Source organism: Drosophila subpulchrella, chromosome X (genome assembly GCF_014743375.2).
Source record: "Drosophila subpulchrella strain 33 F10 #4 breed RU33 chromosome X, RU_Dsub_v1.1 Primary Assembly, whole genome shotgun sequence".
Classification (NCBI taxonomy): domain Eukaryota; kingdom Metazoa; phylum Arthropoda; class Insecta; order Diptera; family Drosophilidae; genus Drosophila; species Drosophila subpulchrella.
In genome coordinates this window covers 13616934-13634621 of record NC_050613.1, presented here as the reverse complement: position 1 = coordinate 13634621, position 17688 = coordinate 13616934, and the positions used below count along the sequence as shown (strand labels likewise).

Genomic DNA, 17688 nt, shown 5'->3' with positions numbered 1-17688 from the left:
CAAAAAAAAAAAACGTACTTATCAATCAGCTGTAGGCTGGCCAGCTGGCTATTTTATAGCCAGCAATATTAGCTATTTTTTAACTGGGTTTAAACACAAACAAATTTTATTTGGTTAAACCTTCAAGACATTTGGTTAATATAATTCCTAGATTTATTTTTATAATTTTTTTTTTTTTTAAATATACACTCTGTAAAGAAATTTCTTATTAGTTATTAGTTATTAGTTAGCTGCCTTTAGCTACATCTAGCTACATTTTAATACTTAGCGTGAGATGGAGTGCATTAGCTGACAGCCCTTAGGCGTAAGCATTCGATTGCCGTTAATCGTTATCGACTAGATTCAAATTTAAATTCCGCGAATTAACTAAATTTATAGCGGGGCAAACAACATTTTGTTTAATCATTCGTCGCGGCCTTGTGCCCCCGTCCCCGTCCAATTTGTTTTTATAGCCATAGTGTCGACTCCTTCGATGGCATCTCGTGGACGCTGCATAAAATGGCAATATTTACCCAACCAGCCGACAGTGAGCAGGCCGAAAATGCAAATGCAAATGATAATGACGACACGGCACCCAAACAGCAACAACAAAGAGCTTCAGGTGACAATGTGCACTGGGAAAAATATATTTTAAGTTTAACTTGTAACTAAATAGCTGAAGTTCAAAGTAATATATGGTAAAATTATAAAAAATTTGATCATTTGGCATATGTAAATTGAAAAACATTGAGAAAGGTAATAATAGAAGGTTGCCTATAGAATAGCATTTATTTTTAATTTTATAGTGTAATCAATTTGCTTTCCATTGTTTAAAGGATAAACAACTTAAAAAAACACAACAAACGTTTTTTAAACGTAAAATAGCTATTTTACCTTATGGAGAGTAGTTATAAAACAATTAAAAAATAAATAGGACTGAGCGCTCCCACATTTAAATCAAATGTATAAGGCAAGGTTTCACCAATAAAAATGTAATAAAAAAAAGTTCTTTAGATATATGTATGATCTCCCGGTTCCTAAATGCTCTTTTTTTCGAGTGTCCTGTTTTTGACGTGCTTTTGGGCTCCTCTGTCTCAGCTAATCCACAATGGCCGACATTTTAAATACAAATTGCAGCGCTGTTGCTGTTGTGCCCATCCAGCCCGTCCACATGGCCCATTCAGTCCACTTCCACTTCCACTACCACGTCCTCCTCCAAATGAGTTGCAATTTTTGCACTCTCCCAAACACACATTGTACACCCGGTTCCTGAAACATGAACTGCACTCGAGGTGGGGATAGGTTCGTTCTTTTTTGTCTATTGGCAACTGATTAGCATTTAAATTAAAATGTCGCAAAGTGGCCTTAGCAAAATGTTCCACACATTGGTGTGCTCGCTCCATGTTTCCCCTTTATGGCCACAGAAACCTCTAGTGATTTCAAATCACTTGAAAATGTGTACAAAAGAATGCTTTAAACATTGTACTTTGACTTTTAATAGATAAACTTGGATAGATAGATAGATAAATAAAATCATATGCCTTCTAACATTGTTCGTGTTTTAACATTATTATTTTTAAAATTCGTTGTACAAAATGAGTTGTATAAAATATACATATACTTATTGCTTATCTTTTATATACAACTAATTTTGTATAGTTGTATATAAGGGTTTAGAAATAAGTAATTGTTTTTTAATCAATTGAGAACTTTCATTTGCTTTGAAATATAGTAAATCAAAACCGTCTTTCTGAGTAATACGTAAGTACTATCCTTAGGGCACAATAATCTTTTACATCAAGCTGCAAAAAAACAAGTATAGTTTTTATTATTTAGTTTGTTTAATATTTTCATCAGAACACGAATCAAATCAATAGCAATTTTCTCTTTGATGGTAAAAAAAAAAGATATGAAATCGCCTGTTGCTAAAAGTATACAAATAAAGGCTTAAACAAAAGCTTTTAAACAAATTAGTTCTTCCCATGTTTTAATTAAATTGGATTCAATTTTTTTCTAGTTATTTTTAAAATTAAAATAACATTAAAATGAAATAAATAACTCACATTACTTTTCGCGCATATCAAATTACTGGTCGTTAAAGATAATCTTCCAAATGTTTGGGATTATCCCTGGCTGGAAATTCTAAAAGGGGAACCCCGGAAAAAGCTATATGTATCCGCGTTCAGCCCTGAGCTTTTCATTTTCAATCCATTAACTGTGAGTAGCGTAAACAAATATTGTAGTTTTTAATCAAATAAATTGTAAATCATATTTTTACGGGACTGCTCAGGTTTCAAGCAAACAAAAAACCATTTTAAATGTTTACTTTAATATTTGCCCAACTTCAATCAATTATTTTACACTGTAAAAAGAGGGTAAAAATGCTACATATTTTTAGGAAAATCAATCTTTTACCATACTAATTACCAAGTTCTGTGTGACCCACAATGGTATGCCCAGTGACTCGCCGTGCAAAATTGATTTGTCTCCTTGACATTGATCGAGTCCCATTACCAATCGATGTCTCGACTCCTGTCCATTTTTCATGGTCAGTTATTGTCCCTTTTTTGGGGCGGGAGGCCTTCTGTTCCGAATCCCCGGCCGATATCCTTGGGCCCCCAGTGGGCCGCACTCCTGAAAAGGACCATATGCATATGTGTGCGAGATTGTGTGTCATCTATGCTCACGTATCAATAAGTGCTCGAGACGTGGGCTGAATTTTTTATTAGAGTTTGTGTATGCACAATAGTGGATGCCCCCGGACCAATGCCAGGTCCAAAACCAGGACCAAAGCGATGGCGAAGACGAAGACGTTCCTCGTGGGCGTGTGTGGGGATGCGAAATTGCCTGTGAAATATTTTTTATATACACACACATATCGAGGCAATACCGACATCCACAATGCAGGTCGTCACATTAGGAGCAAGGCTTATTTAAATGAAGAAAAATATGCACACTGTTATTTATTCGTTTTATTTATTTATTCTCAGGTTAAAAGGCAATTGAAAATGACGTATAACCTATGTTTCTTATTGCAGCTTTAGCTGCTGTGGCCTTAAGCTAAGTTTATTATAAAGATATTTACATTTTGCTGCACACTGTTAATTATTTTAACTTAAAGATTGTCTTGTTGTGAAAATGTGTTGAAAATCTATTAGTGTTAAATTTTGAATGGAGTTCCTAAATTCAGAAAAGCAATCAGTCCAAAATGGGAGAAATGTACCTGATAATCACGGTTAACATAAAATTAAAGAAGGTTTTTTTTTAGGTTCTCGCAATTTTTTTTAGTCTGAGTGCACTCTAACAAACATTTATTTGTAACTTTTAAACATTTTGTATTATATTTGTATTTTATTTTAACAAATTAAAGCTAGTAAATAATACTAAAATTAATGTTTGATAATTATTTGGTACATTTTTTATTCATATACATTTTTTTTTGACAATTAAAAAAAATTTTTTTTTTTTTTTTTTTTATTGTACTCTGTTGCCAAAAGTTTCAAACTTAAGATACAGGGAGGAATCGGCCATAGTTGCTATGACTTTCGGCCGGACTAAATTATTATTACAGGTTTACTTAATAACTACAATTTTATATAATTTTTTTTTTTTTTTTTTATGATCTTAGAAAAACTTAATTAACTGCAAATCAGTGGTTATTTTCTAAAATTCAGGGTGAAAATTTTTTGGGTGTGCAAACGGTTAGTAAACTGAAAACAATTTACAGCCAGTGCTAGTTTTGTGACCTCATCTGTGCCGATAAGTCCTTTTTGCGGGATGTGGAGGGTCGAAGGAGTGTTTTTAAGTCGTTCTCTTTGTTATGGAGCGCTTAGCTGTAGGCGTGGCAGCACGCCCAGCAAAGGAAAATCGGCCGAGATGAAATCAAATCAGTTGCAAACTTAACCAGCCGTGGCTGAGGATGGGAATATGGGACCCGAATGGGGGCTAAGGAGTTTAATGCCCCCTATAATGGCGATTCACGACTAATACTAATCCAGATCGGCATTATGGGGCGGCATAAGTGATTAGCCTTGGTCCTGCCATTGTGTGATCCCATCTCCAGATTTTTGGCAGGACCACAAAGTTTTCGAGACATTCGGGAGCCAAAATCGCTTTCAGGTAATTTGCCTTTATTAATTACGGTCAGCATTTTACGGGGGCTAGCCTTCGGGTGGTAGATCCCGGGGAATCCCCGGGGCCTGCAATTGATTTATAAATCAATGAAACGATGTGCATAAATATTTGCCAAGACATTCTAAATAAATTACAGTGCAGTTTCTCTTCCCCCCTCCGCGCCCCCTGAAAAATCTCATGCAAAATGCATGCGAAATATAGACAAAGCCGGATAAATGCTATGGCTTACTTATTAACTGGCCTTAGGTCTCCATTCATATCCATTGTGTACATGTACATGTGTCCGTCTGTCAGATTTACTTTACTTGGGGCCAAAATTTGATGCATTGTACAATATGGAACGCAATTTAAATATGTGCGCAATTACGTAAAATGTTTGCCAGCCGTCCTCCAAATTTGTGTGGGTCGGTATATCTCCACCCAGATTTCAGTAAAACCAGTAGCCGTAGATGTAGCTGTAGCTGTTGTGGAACCAAGAGGCCCAAAACCCACATCCTACATCCGTTGCTGTGTGTTCGGTTGACCAAAACGATTCCGACCATTTCGGACGTTGTAGATGATTGAGGCAGGTGCCAACTAATCAAAAATGCTAGCAATTATAATTGATTAAAACGGTACGGATGATGACCACGACGAGGATGTGTGTGGATGCGGATGCGGATGTGGATGTTGTCCAGGGAATCCGATGATGGCGTTGAAGGCTCCTGAACGGCGAAAAGGCAACGGGAGTGGGGATGCGGAAAATGCAATTGCATCAGCACTGTTTACGGCTGTTTCTGGTCGAGCGTTTAGCCACCGCACATTGGCACTGCAACTGGAATTTTGGCAAAAATCTATTTTTAAAAAATTAAGGAAGTAAGTATGGCTCACCCTAAAATACATATTGAGTTAATTTTTGAAAATGGTTAATTTGGAGGTTACAAAATCACTTTTAAAAGCAGTTTAGGTGTCTAAAAGTATTCAACAACATATGTTAAACTAAGAAATACAATGAATTCATTCAGAAAGACAACTATTCTTTATTCACTGCTTTCTTTTAGACAACTAAAATTACATTTAAAAGAGATTTCAAAACCCGTTTGTAATAGTTTTCAAGCTTAGAAATTTTGACCTTGTAAATAGAACGATAAAACGTATAACATCAGTTAAGGGAAATGGTTTGGATTTACATCAATGATAACCTACACCCAAAAGAAAAAGTTCTTGATTTAAGTCTATCCACATTCATTTTAGAAAAATTTGACTAAACGGGATAAGTACTGGCCTTAATGATCTGCTCGATCTCTGCCGCAACACTTACTGTGTACAACAGCGTTGGGCAATCACATATACATGTGTGAACTCTTTCTTCCCATATTCCTTAAATTCATGATTAAAATCAAGAAACTTTTTTTCTCAGTGTACTTATTTTTAAATTTGACATTCCCGGAATTTTTTATTCATACATTCTTATGATTTTTATTTCTTTAAGATTTTTATATTACATATTATATTTTTTTTTGTATCTCTTATTCCTTAAGGGTTTTAAAACGTATAAACGAAAAATAAAGCAATTCGAAAAATTCACCCATTTGGTTAAAAATACATATACAGTATAAATTGTATTTTCTTTATAATTATCAGTTGATTGAAAATAAAAACTTTTTATATTTCTTAGCAAAAAACATTTTTTTGGCCAATGTGCAATGGATGAAGCAATCCCATCGCATTTCGAGCTTTGGACGCGCTATTTCATGCGGTCCGGTGGTTTGCAATATTTATGCCTTTATATCCAAGCAAAAAGTGTTTAAGTCAACATACCCAGTTTTAAATTGTTATTAAAGATTAACGGCCTGGCGCAGCTGCAGAATTAAATTACTGTCAGTGCTAAAACCACATATGCACATCTAATTTGGGGGTGATTCCAAATTAATTGGCTTAAAAAAATAATGAAAATCAAAATAGGGATGCCAAAAAAATATGAAATAAGGCCAGAAAAGGGCGAGATAGAAACTTAGTCGGAAGTAAAACATATTTTTATTTTTATTTATTATTTGCCAATGCTTTATCACCCATTTCCCTATATTATATACATAAATATTTTTGAGCTCACCTTCACTTCCTGCTGTTCATGTGATCAATGGTCATTCAAAATGCTTTGCATTCGCATCCGCAAAAATTCCACGGAATCAATTTTGCAGCAAATTTTCGATATGCAACAATGGAGCGGCGTGAATGCCGCCCACTTAGCACTTGTCCTTTGGGTCCCTCTGTTCTGGTCCTGGTGGCAGCCACCTGCTCCTCCTACTTCTGCTCCTCCACGACCATCCATACACCTGGCATGTGGTCATGGTCGCTTTTTAAAGGACCAAAAACCCCGGACCGCACACGAAAACCCGAAAATGTAATTGAAAAATGATTTTGTTGCACATGTCCCACATATGTAGGCCGGAATCCGGATGCGGACGTGGACCTGGAGATGGACCGGTACTGGGTGCCCCAAAACCAGGACGGGGCACTCGAATTGGGATTGCATTTTCTGGGCTTGGGCTTTTGTCCAGTGGCGGTGGCGCTTTTTGCAAATTTTTTGCGGCAAGGCAAAAAAGTTTAATTAATTCGTTGAGCGGCTGGCCGGGAACTTGAAACTTGCAAATGTTGCAGCGAAGCTATCCTGGCAGATGGATGGATAAATAGATAGATGGACGGATGGATGGATGGCACCTCCTTGAGCCGCCTTAATTAGCATATAAATGACATTGTCGCTTCCACCGCTTTGCCAGTTCCTTTCAAATATGTTGTGTTTGTTTATTGATTTAGCATTAATTGTTAATTGTTAATAACCGGCGGCGACCGCATCGGGAACCGCACAGTTTAACGCACCTGACAAACCGCAACGCTTTCGACACCATCATGGGGAGATGGAGATAGAGATGGGATGGCTAAATTATTCAGGATACAATACACAGGGTCCAGGACTCAGCTTCAGAACATGAATTACTAAAGTCACTCAATTTACTACCTAGTAAAATGGTATCTACACCGAAAAACAGTTCTTAAGAGATTTTCCAATACTCGAAATCGGTCCCTAAACCATATATATAAAATATTTGCATAGTAGAAAAGTAATACAAAATGATACATTATAAGTGTCATTTAAGTGAACAAAGGGTATGTTTAGCGTCCAGAATTGTTCTTTTCATTAAAAGCGTTTAGAGTTATTTGAGGATTCCCAATTTATCATAGGAAATCAATTTATAGCTTTACAAATTAAAATATATAAGAAATATGATTAGTGTCATTTGCTGTGCCTTGATTATTGATTTTGGATGGATAGCTTTACATATATAGAAGATAATGAACTTTGCAAATCGATTTTCAAAAATATTAAACTTTCTTAATAAGGAAATAATACCAGAAAGAAATATTTTAAGCATTTTTTGACATTTGCTATTATTTTTATATAATGATCAGTCTTCCATTTTCGATTTTACTTTAATTTCACTATAAGAAATATCTTAGGCTAGCTTTAAAGGCCTTAAGGGAAATGTAAACCTTTCGCTTGCAGTATCAATACCATATTTTGACCGCAATTGCGGGGGCTCCAGTGTCACCTGGCGACTCCCCCCGATTATTGGCCAAAAGGTGGGTTTCCTCTGAGGTCTCGGCTTTCGGGCCCCGTCTGTTTGGGATCGCTTTCGTTCGCCGCCTGAGCACGAAACTCAATTAACTTGTTAATTTATTTGAAATTTTCTTTGTTCGTCCTTCGCCATTGAAAACCACTCTGCCGGGGTTACCAAGGTGATGGTTCAGATGGGGGGTTACGGTTCAGCTGGGTGTAGCGTTGCTTGAGCAAGGGGTTTCGGCTGCTCAGTCTCTGTTAATTTGGCAATCTAATGCGCCAATAAGTTGGCAGTATATCAAATTATAGTGATGTATCGAGGGAATCCATAGAATCAATTTTGAATCTGTTAATAATTGTTGAACGTCTTAGAAAGAGTTTTAATTCTTAAGTTTTACCAAGTAAAGTTGGTTCTAACCTTATATAATATAATATAATATTATAAATAAAACTCTATAAGGGATTATTAACTTAGAGAACGGTCATGAAAGACATGTTTTCTGAATGGAAAGTACTGTACTCAAACAACATTAAAAAAAAGAACCAGCTTAAAACTAAAATGATCCTGGGGGATCAGGTTAACTTCCATATCTTCCACAGCACTTATGCTCAAAACTATTTTGGCATCTCAATCGCAGTTTGTTCAGCTACTTCTTCAAAATCTCTTCGAGGAGTTTCCCTTGAAACGCGAAAGGATCTGGTGGCTGTGTAATTTCCATGTGGATTGGGGATTGTGGTTAGCTAAAAATCGTTTACCGTTGCTCACTTCAAACTTTGATGCCGAAGGAGGGTAGGGGGTGGTTGTGGAAATGGTTGGTGGGAAATGGGAAATGGGAAAGTGGGTGGCAAAGTGTAGGCAAAGTGCGGGTATAAGTGCTTGGTATAATTAAAACTAGGCAAGAACGGCGTTGAAGACAAACGGAATTGTTTACATGTGTCTTTGTTACAGTTACAGTTATCCATTGGTGGGTGTGGATGGGGGTTTTCAGGGGGGTGGTTAGGGTGGTTTTGGGGGTCGGAGAAGGAATATGTTATGTTTCAGCCTACATTTCAGCTGTTCGTTTTTAGCTGGAGGCATCTTTCCTCTGCCACTCTACATATCTATCCCTGTCTGTGTTGCCTTGTTGAACATTTTCAGGACAGAGTTTCCTAATTTCTTAAAGGGGAAAAATATTGCAAAGGCCAACAATAAGTGATATACCTTTAATGCCGCTTAAATTTCTTAACTGTCTTCCAAATTAGTGCCCAAAAACATCTTAAAAAGATTATAAATTATGTAATGCCCGAAAAAGTAGGCTATACAAATTTATGGCCTGATATATTACGTATACGTATTATTACGTATACGCATTTATATAATTTTTTAAATAACTTAAAGTTATGAGTCGTACTCATCTAGTTATCTTTATTTGTTTTAGCTTTTTTTTTGGGTTTGCTGGCAGCACTGATCACTCTTTTTTTTATCTATTTTCTTCTGTTTATCGCAGTTGCATATTCAAGTCTTCCTGCTCACTCCAACGGCGTCATCGTCATCGTTATCGTCATCGGCTTCGCTGAGTCACTTCGTGCACGCCCATTTTATTTAGCATTTTGTTGTTTTTTCGGTTTCCTGCGGTTTTTAATTAAAATTAACTTTGTTTATTTTGCGCTTTTACCCACGCCACCTTTCTCCCTCACACACTCTCTCTTCTCGGCCGCCTCAGCTCAGACAAAGTGATGTTGACTTTGCCCGCGTCTTTCTTTTGCGCTCTGTCTCCGTCTGTCTCTCTCTCTCTCGCTCTCTCCTTTTCTCTTCCTCTCTTTGCTGTTGTTGTGTTATTGTTGATGCTGTAGCTGCATGTAATTGCCGCCATTTGCGTTGTCGTCGCCTCTTCTCCTGCCTCCTCTTCCGCTCCCAATCCCTCTCTTTCTGTTACGGCCAGTGGGGCTAATTCAGCTATTTAAAAGCCAGATCTGGTTATTGTAAGCCGTTTTATTTATTTAAGGTGATTTGGAAAGTGTATTAAGACAATGATTTGTTTTATTTGTTTCGATTTTTCAACATACAATTTAATTAAATAATTCAATAAAATAATAATTAAAAATAATAATTTAATGGATAATTTTTTCATTTCAATTTATTTTTTACTTAGGTATTATTTTTATTTTTAGCTATTCAGATGCGCTTAGAAATCTACAGTTGGCAGCACTGACACCTGCCCTCTCCACCTCTCCCAACTTGTTGTTGTTAGTTTTACCTGTTGGCAGACAGACAAAAGCTTAACCAGCGGAAGAGAAGAGTTTTGCAATCATCGCCATCATCTCTCAGCGAGAGAGAACGCTACACAACTTCTTCCCACAACTCGGCTTGTTTAACTTTTGTAAGTTTGTTAAAGTTTTTGTTATGCCTGCCGGTATTTGGTATTTACCCCGCTGGCCACCCCGCTGTCATTTTGATTAGTGCATTTTATTTGCATTCTGATGCAATTCACTTATTTACAAAACTGATAAAGCTTAAGAAGGGGAAAAAAGGCGGGGGAAGGCATTAGAAAAGATACGGGCGCGATTTTGCATACGTAAACTGGTGTAATGTGTTAAGGAACTACATCTGTATGTGTGCAAACAATGTGGAGTACAGTTGCTCCTTAACAGAGTAGTTAACATGCCGTTAAAGAGCTTAATGGACTTGTGATTTATGGCAAGGTCATCCGTTGGGCGCCATTTCTGTAAAAGTCAATTTATGAATAAAGGTAATTTCACAGAGAAAAAGTGAAATAATCAACTTTGCATATAAGTTAACATTAAGTAAAGTAAATTATAAATTAAATAATGTAATTTTGTATCACGATCCTAGTCAGTTGAGGCCATTACGCTTTATTCTAGATCCTAATATTTGATACAAATTCATAGAATATCAAATAACGTTACAGAAAGTCCATATCCTAGGCATGGCTCTCGTGGTAGAAGCGATCCATGCTGATGATTTCGTCGTTGGGCGCCATTAAATTGAGGGTCGGGGCCGTGGCTCTTGTGGGCACCTCCTGACGACGGCTGCTCACCGAGCTAATGGAGTTGCGATCGGTTACTGGATCGATACCAATGCTGCAATTGTGACTGACGCTCCTATCGAACTTGGTCTGCAGTTGCTGCGAAGGATGTCCGATCTCTGCGGATGGGGACACGGATACTGTTTCCATATCCATGGAACGAGCCTGCCTCTGTTTGGCATAGAGCTGCTCGACAAGCTCCCGAAAGAGTGAGGTATTCACATTGATGCTCACACACATCAGAACGAACCAGTCACCATATCCTGCATTGGCTAGGACCTCGCGCACATGCGCCTTGGGCATTAAGCGCAGGTGGGTGCGCAGCAGTTGGAGCCGCAACTCGGAGCAGAAGAAGAGCAGCAGGCGGTACAGGATATTAATCGCCGCCAGCATCGCGATGAACAGGAACCACACATACAGCACCGCGAAGATCTTCTCGTTCAGGATGTTCAGCGGTAGGACGCACAGAATGTCCAGGATATTCGGAGTGCCGCTTGGCCCGTAGACAAACATCTCGCACTTGGCCACCTTGGGAAAGACCCGCGACGTCATCAGGTTCCACAAATTCCAATCGTAAACGGGTATGGCGGCCAGGGCGTGGATATATTTGTGCCAGAACCCGTTGAACACCACGTCCATCAGCCAGAAGTTCAGAAGCTGTGAGGGTAGTAATGTTACATATGTAGATTAGGGTGGTCCACATTTGAATGGACATTTTTAGTAAACAGCGCGCTTTAGGGCATTCAAATTTCAGAAATTCGGCGTCAATGGCGTTTTTTTAAATTTAAAAACAAAACTCTTTCCTTAAAGATTTTTTCATTATTTAGGAAAAAGAAAGATTTTTTTGAATGTTATACGTTTCGAATGAGAATTTAAAAAAATCTAAGCGCGTTGCGAAATGGCTAAATCGAAATATATAATTTTTTACATTTAATATACCATATTTAAGGGTGAGAATTAAATAATTTTTTGATTAACTCCTTATTGTGTACATTAGGGTGGACCAAAAAATACAATTTTTGAAAAGTGGAATAAACTTACGCTAATAACGAGATTGAGAAGCTCGCAGAAGGCGTACTTCAGCGAGTAGCAGCAGTGGATGGGCGAGAACTGGGCGCGGAAGTACTTGGTGAGCATCTGGAGGCGGGTGCGGTAGGTGGACTCCAGGATGAGGGCGTCGCCGACCTCGCTGCAGAGCTGCTCCATGCGCTGCCCCTCCCACACCTTCCACAGGAACGAGGGGAAGTAGAAGAGCAGCGACTGGAAGAGCAGGATCATAAAGACCCACTGGTAGTAGCGTAGATACAACCGCTTGGTAACGCCCCTAGTTTCGGGACCCACACCCTCGGCAATCGAGATGACCCGGGCATACTGCTCATTGTGGGCCACCAGGGCACGCAGGCTGCTCAGATTGAAGGCCTCGGCGGTGGAGGACGAGTAGAAGCCAAAGTCCCAGCTGCTGGAGCTCTCCCTGTCGCCCTCGACGGGCAGGATGTAGGTGCCCATGGTCCAGCAGTAGGATTGCACGTACTCCGTGTGCTTCTCGGAGCTGATGCACAGGATCGGCTCACCGAAGTACTGTTTCGCCGACAGCAGGAAGGTGCACGTCAGCAGGATCACGATGGTGCACTTGGAATGCAGCGTGAAGATGGGATCGTATATGCGCACCGTCTTCAGGCGCAGGTACTTGGAGAGGGGCTTCACGGCTGCATACATCGCGCTCTTCCAGATGATTGTATTATATTTCGTTCTCAAAAGCACTTACTTTGGCTCGACTATTTATTTGTAGCTGTCCGAAACTATGTGTTACAGTAACTCTACTGTCATTATTCGTTGGGATTCAGAGTTGCCAGGTATTTGATTGGCATTATGAACTTGGGGTACGGTCAGGCATTGATATTATTTGAACAAAAAAATCAAGGATTGCCAAGTTTTAAAATGGAAAATTATTTAGTAAATTTATAATATATATTTTATATATAACAATTTCCTAAATTATTATCCATTGCATATTTGTATATTGTATATATTTTTTTGCACGTACATTTTATAGTCTGACATTACACTGTTGTCCTATTTTTGAAATATTAATGAACATATGTAAAGTAATATGTAATGTATTATTACACATACACAGCTTTCGAGTTTTGTTATGATTTTTATTATAATAGGTATTGTCATAGTTAAAGATAAACATACTTCATAAACGTGGTTATTAATGAAGTCTATGACAGTTTCTGGGATTCTTTTTTATGAAAAAACAACTTTAATTGATTCCTAATAATAAATGTTAAAAAAAAGTACTTTTTAGTTCTTATGTATAAGTATAAGTATAATATACCATCCCAATTTTATAAAGAAATCGGCGCAACCAGCGATTTGGAACCATATTATCAACAAAATACTTGTTAGCCTCTTTTGGCAGTCGTTTTCAAACGAATTCAATAAACATCCCATCCATTGAGCACATTTTCCCTGATTATGTACGATTATGAACAACATTTTCGATTCCATCAGTCCCGAGTGCGGACTTTTCAAAACTCGTATGTATGAGGATCACGAGCTATGGGAACGCCAACGAATGGCAATAATAATAAAATGATTAATCGATGCTACATGACTGCATATACGAATAATTCCCAGCGGTGTGTCGTCATCAGCGTCATTACCCACATCGTCGTCATCATCATCGTCATCATCATAATCAGCAGTTGGGGTGGAAGGTTTGTGGGGTATGGGTACGATTTTACCAGCATATACATCGTCATCAATATAATCATCATCATCATCTGCTCGTTGGTTGCCGGTGGAAATGTTTATTGTGGGAATTGGTTGTCTGCGACGTGTCGAGTGGCGACTCCAGCATCGGTTGCTCCTCCTGGCCAAGTCCCATTCCCAATCCCATCTCCAGTTTCAGTTCCCGTTCCATACCACATCGATCCAACCATCCTGCCATCCTAATCGCGCCACAACTCTGGCACAAAAATTAAATTTATGAATTGTTTCGTTAGTGCGTGACCAGAGATTTACAATAATCAGAAATCAGGGAACACGCTCAGGAGACTAATTAGTCCTGGTCGTAACGGTTATACGTATACGGTGCCAAACTGTAATTATAATTTCTCGTGTCTGCCGATTGCCGACAGTGGCAGTCCCTTGGATCTCGCCTCATTGATTGTTTGGCCACAAAACGAGTATGACAATGAAATATGATTCGAAGTTCGAGCCAGTGGAAACGGTTGGAAATCAAATGGAGAAGTCATACAATTGGCCAAATTCGATGGGGCTAATTAATAATAAATCATATTTGCAGGACTTGAAGAAATATTACTTTACTTATTAAAGATAATAGTAATGTTGGCAAAGCTGCGACTTACATGGGGGATTACTTACTTACTTACTTATGTACTTTTAAAGGAAAATATAGTATATTTGCAACGATTTTTAAAACAACTATTTGTTAACTATTAATATTAACTATTTTATTTATTATTATTATTATATATTTGCTCAATTAATTTATTTATGAATAATAGTACCTGATAAAAAGCATTTAAATGCTTTTTTAAGATTTTATATCTGAGTTACATCTTATATTTAACACTAATAAACGTACTTTATGCATTTTTCCATTGACCTTTACACTACATACTCAGATTAGCTAAGATTCCTACGTTTTAAGATAGAGTTCTATAAATAAGAACAGATTAATAAGTTATATAATAATTTAGCCAACTTCCTACCATTTTTCTATGTACGTATAGATATTCAAAACGATTAAGAATTCACCATTACCGAACCAAAGATTTCCTTTTGATTGCCAGTAGGTCATGGCTGAAAACAATGGGGCGTTAACCGACACCAATCAATGGCTGCCAGGTGCTGATCCTGATATAGTCACCCTGTTCAACTCAAACAACTCCATTCGGCCGGCCATTTGGAGCCCATAAAAGTTCGCTGACAGCTTTTTAAATATTTATTTAAATAAAATGCATTATTTAAAGCGATTTTTCATTGACCACAAAAACCGAAAAACGTTTGCTGTACCGTCGAGAGCTATTGCAATAGCAATAGCGGGTGTTTTTCCATATGGGGGGTGTTTCAAAGAGGGGTTTCCCGGGGTTTTGGATGGTCAGAATGATGGCATGATGGCCAGGATGGATGGCCAGGAAGGATCTGGGGGGGAAAAAACCCCCATTGCCCAGCGTTTTTCTGTGCGAACATTGCGTTGGGCCATGGGCTACGCATTTCGTGCTTAAATAAATAAATTTAACAATTATGCGTGGTTGCGGTTGTTTTGGCTTTGATGGAGCCCAGGCATAATCCTATTACCGGGCGATTCGCCAGTTGCCACGTTTCCATTTGACAGTGCCCCGATGACGACTCCCCATTGCCATTTCCAGTGCCACTCCCCATGGATGTAACTCCCCGATGCGGTGACTGCTATATGGTCAACGGTCGATGGTCCGATGGCGGTTTACTTTTCTGCATAAATATGGCAAAGCCAAAGCAGCTGGCCGGGCTTCGCCTCGGGTTGGCTTAAACGGGCCCTCGATTATTTGATGTCCAATTTAGTTAACATTTGTTAAAGGTAACTGCGATTTGGCCAAAAATGTACGAGGCTTGTTTGCATTTTCATAATTGTTTGGGTATGTTGGGTGTTTTTAGATTTAGTTGCTGTTAGCCGGCCATAATATGTTTATAAAATATAAAAGCTTTTAATTATCAGCTCGTATTCATTTGATTGTTGTTTATTATCTGCAGCAATTCTCATTAAATGATTTGTTTGAATATAACGCATTCGTTTTTATTAACTTTGTTAATTATGGGTTTCAATTAGGCGCTCGAAATCGATATATCTAATGAAGGAAACTAGTTTTTTTTCTTAATTTGAAAACAGAATGTGTCTTATGGCAATAAAGTTTTTACTGCAAGAACTTGATTTAATGACAGATGACAGGTATAAACAATTGAAAATTTGCAATGGAAGAAAAATAATAACATGTCACTACATTTTAGCCTGAAAGGCAGCATTTTGTTCAATGGTGAAACTCATTATTGAATTATTTGGTTGGCTTAACACGCGTGAATAGATTATTCCGACTATTCAGTACCTGACAAAAGGGTTTGCTCAATTAAAATTATTTGGGCACGTTTTTATAAAATAATACCTGTGCTTCTTCTGAAGAATTCGCGTTTCTATTTTGTTGTATAAGTCACACCTGCACGAAATATATTTTATAAAAAATGTATATTAAATTTGAATATTTGTATATATACTAAGAAAAAAAATTTTGCGTTTTTGCAATTGTAGTTTCGTCAAATCGAAGCGTACAGCAAAAAGAGCAACTGTTTTGGGCAGCTTGCTACCTATGCTATCACATTAAGTAAAATTAACTTTTTAACCAATTTTTGCAATTTTCATATGGAGGACATCACCTATTTTTTGCGAAAAATGTTAAAAGTTAAACATGCCAATAAATTGGAAATCAAACAACGAGCCTAACAAAGTATGACATTTCCCAATCTGAGTTTTTTTTTGCATTATGCCAGCCAAAACACTGACGTTTTAATAATTTTTGCCAGGGTTTTTATGTATTATTTAATGCTTGTGCTGAAGAACTCGGATTTTTATTTTTTTGCTTGCTTGATACCTACGCTAAATATTTATGATTTAATAATTTAATTAGCTTACATAGTTAATACTATTTTTTGGCCAAAGTTATTGACTTTGCTTTGAGGGCCAATGCAATTTTCGGTCCCCTGTCTGTCACCATTCCAGTGAGACTCTTCCGCCTACTGGCTCCTCAAAGAGCTGCAATTGCCCTAAGTTACAAGTATTCTCCTGGCCAATGGGCCGTGATGGCTGATGAAAGGACCCGTAAGCAGTTCTAAAGAGATATGCGGTTCTCGGTCCTCGGTTCTGTACCGACCCATCCGCCTCCGCAATTTCCATCGCCGGGGCTCCTTGTCAAATGCACTTGAAATGCGCGACCACTTACCGACCGCCGTCACTCGGAAAAGGATTTCCCCGGCGCATCGTCCTGCCTCCCAAAATGCTCCTGTTTCGGGGTTCCCTGCCACTTGACTCGAAATTTATGCGTTTAATAATGCATTGTACAGTCGGACATCGGACGTTCAAGTTCCTGGAAGCGGTTCTCGCGTTGACATTGCTTACCTCAAAGGCCACACCACCATCATCATCATCATCATCATCATCATCATCATCATCAACATAATCGTCTTTGGGGGCCCTGGCCGTTATTATGTGCCAACATGGTCGTCAATATGATGTCGTTCGTTGGCCAACACAAGGACAAAGACGCAGGCCAAGTTAAATTAAAGGCGACGATATCAGCATATGTTACGAGTGTGTGTCCCGACATGTTCCTGCCGTGCATTGTTCGATTAATGACTTAACGACGTGAGTTGAATAACTTTGATTTAGTGTCATCTCATTTTGCGTGCCGCACAGAATACACCGAACTCTGGAGTTCTGGCACACTGGAGATCCTTCCCTCCAGACTCCCAACTAATTATATTTATTTACTGGGCGTGCCCAGAGTCGTATAAGGAGTGTTGGACAAGGGAGACATCTCCAAGGCAGTGGGTCCCCGCCTTGAGCCTTTAATTATTATCAGAATCCCCGTAGCAATCATACGGTGGCGCATGATGAACATATTTGATATGAAATTGCCAACCGGGAACCATATAAAAAAGGGATTAGGAAAGAAAGATCTTGAGAGCGGGGTAAGACATTTCAAGTGGAAAGAGTTTACCGTTTTAATTTAATAAAAAGCACATGGGTTAGGGAATATAATCTGAAGATTAGATTGGTTTATTTAGTAATTGGATGTCACTGTGCGTTCTTCTCCTTATTTATTGTATTATTTAAAGTTATTTTTGATAAAGAACATTTTGCAATGTACGTATATTAAACAAATACTCGAT

At 38.3% G+C, this 17688-nt stretch overlaps 1 protein-coding gene across 1 annotated transcript; it reads right to left on the bottom strand.

Moving 5' to 3' along the window:
• Positions 1-10544: 10544 nt before the first annotated feature.
• Positions 10545-12559, bottom strand: LOC119556996 (innexin inx6). The gene is made up of 2 exons (XM_037869526.1): positions 11779-12559; positions 10545-11394 (listed from the first exon to the last, which is right to left on the bottom strand). The coding sequence occupies exons 1-2, from the start codon at positions 12451-12453 to the stop codon at positions 10633-10635; spliced, it is 1437 nt and encodes a 478-aa protein (XP_037725454.1). The 5' UTR covers positions 12454-12559; the 3' UTR covers positions 10545-10632.
• Positions 12560-17688: the final 5129 nt, after the last annotated feature.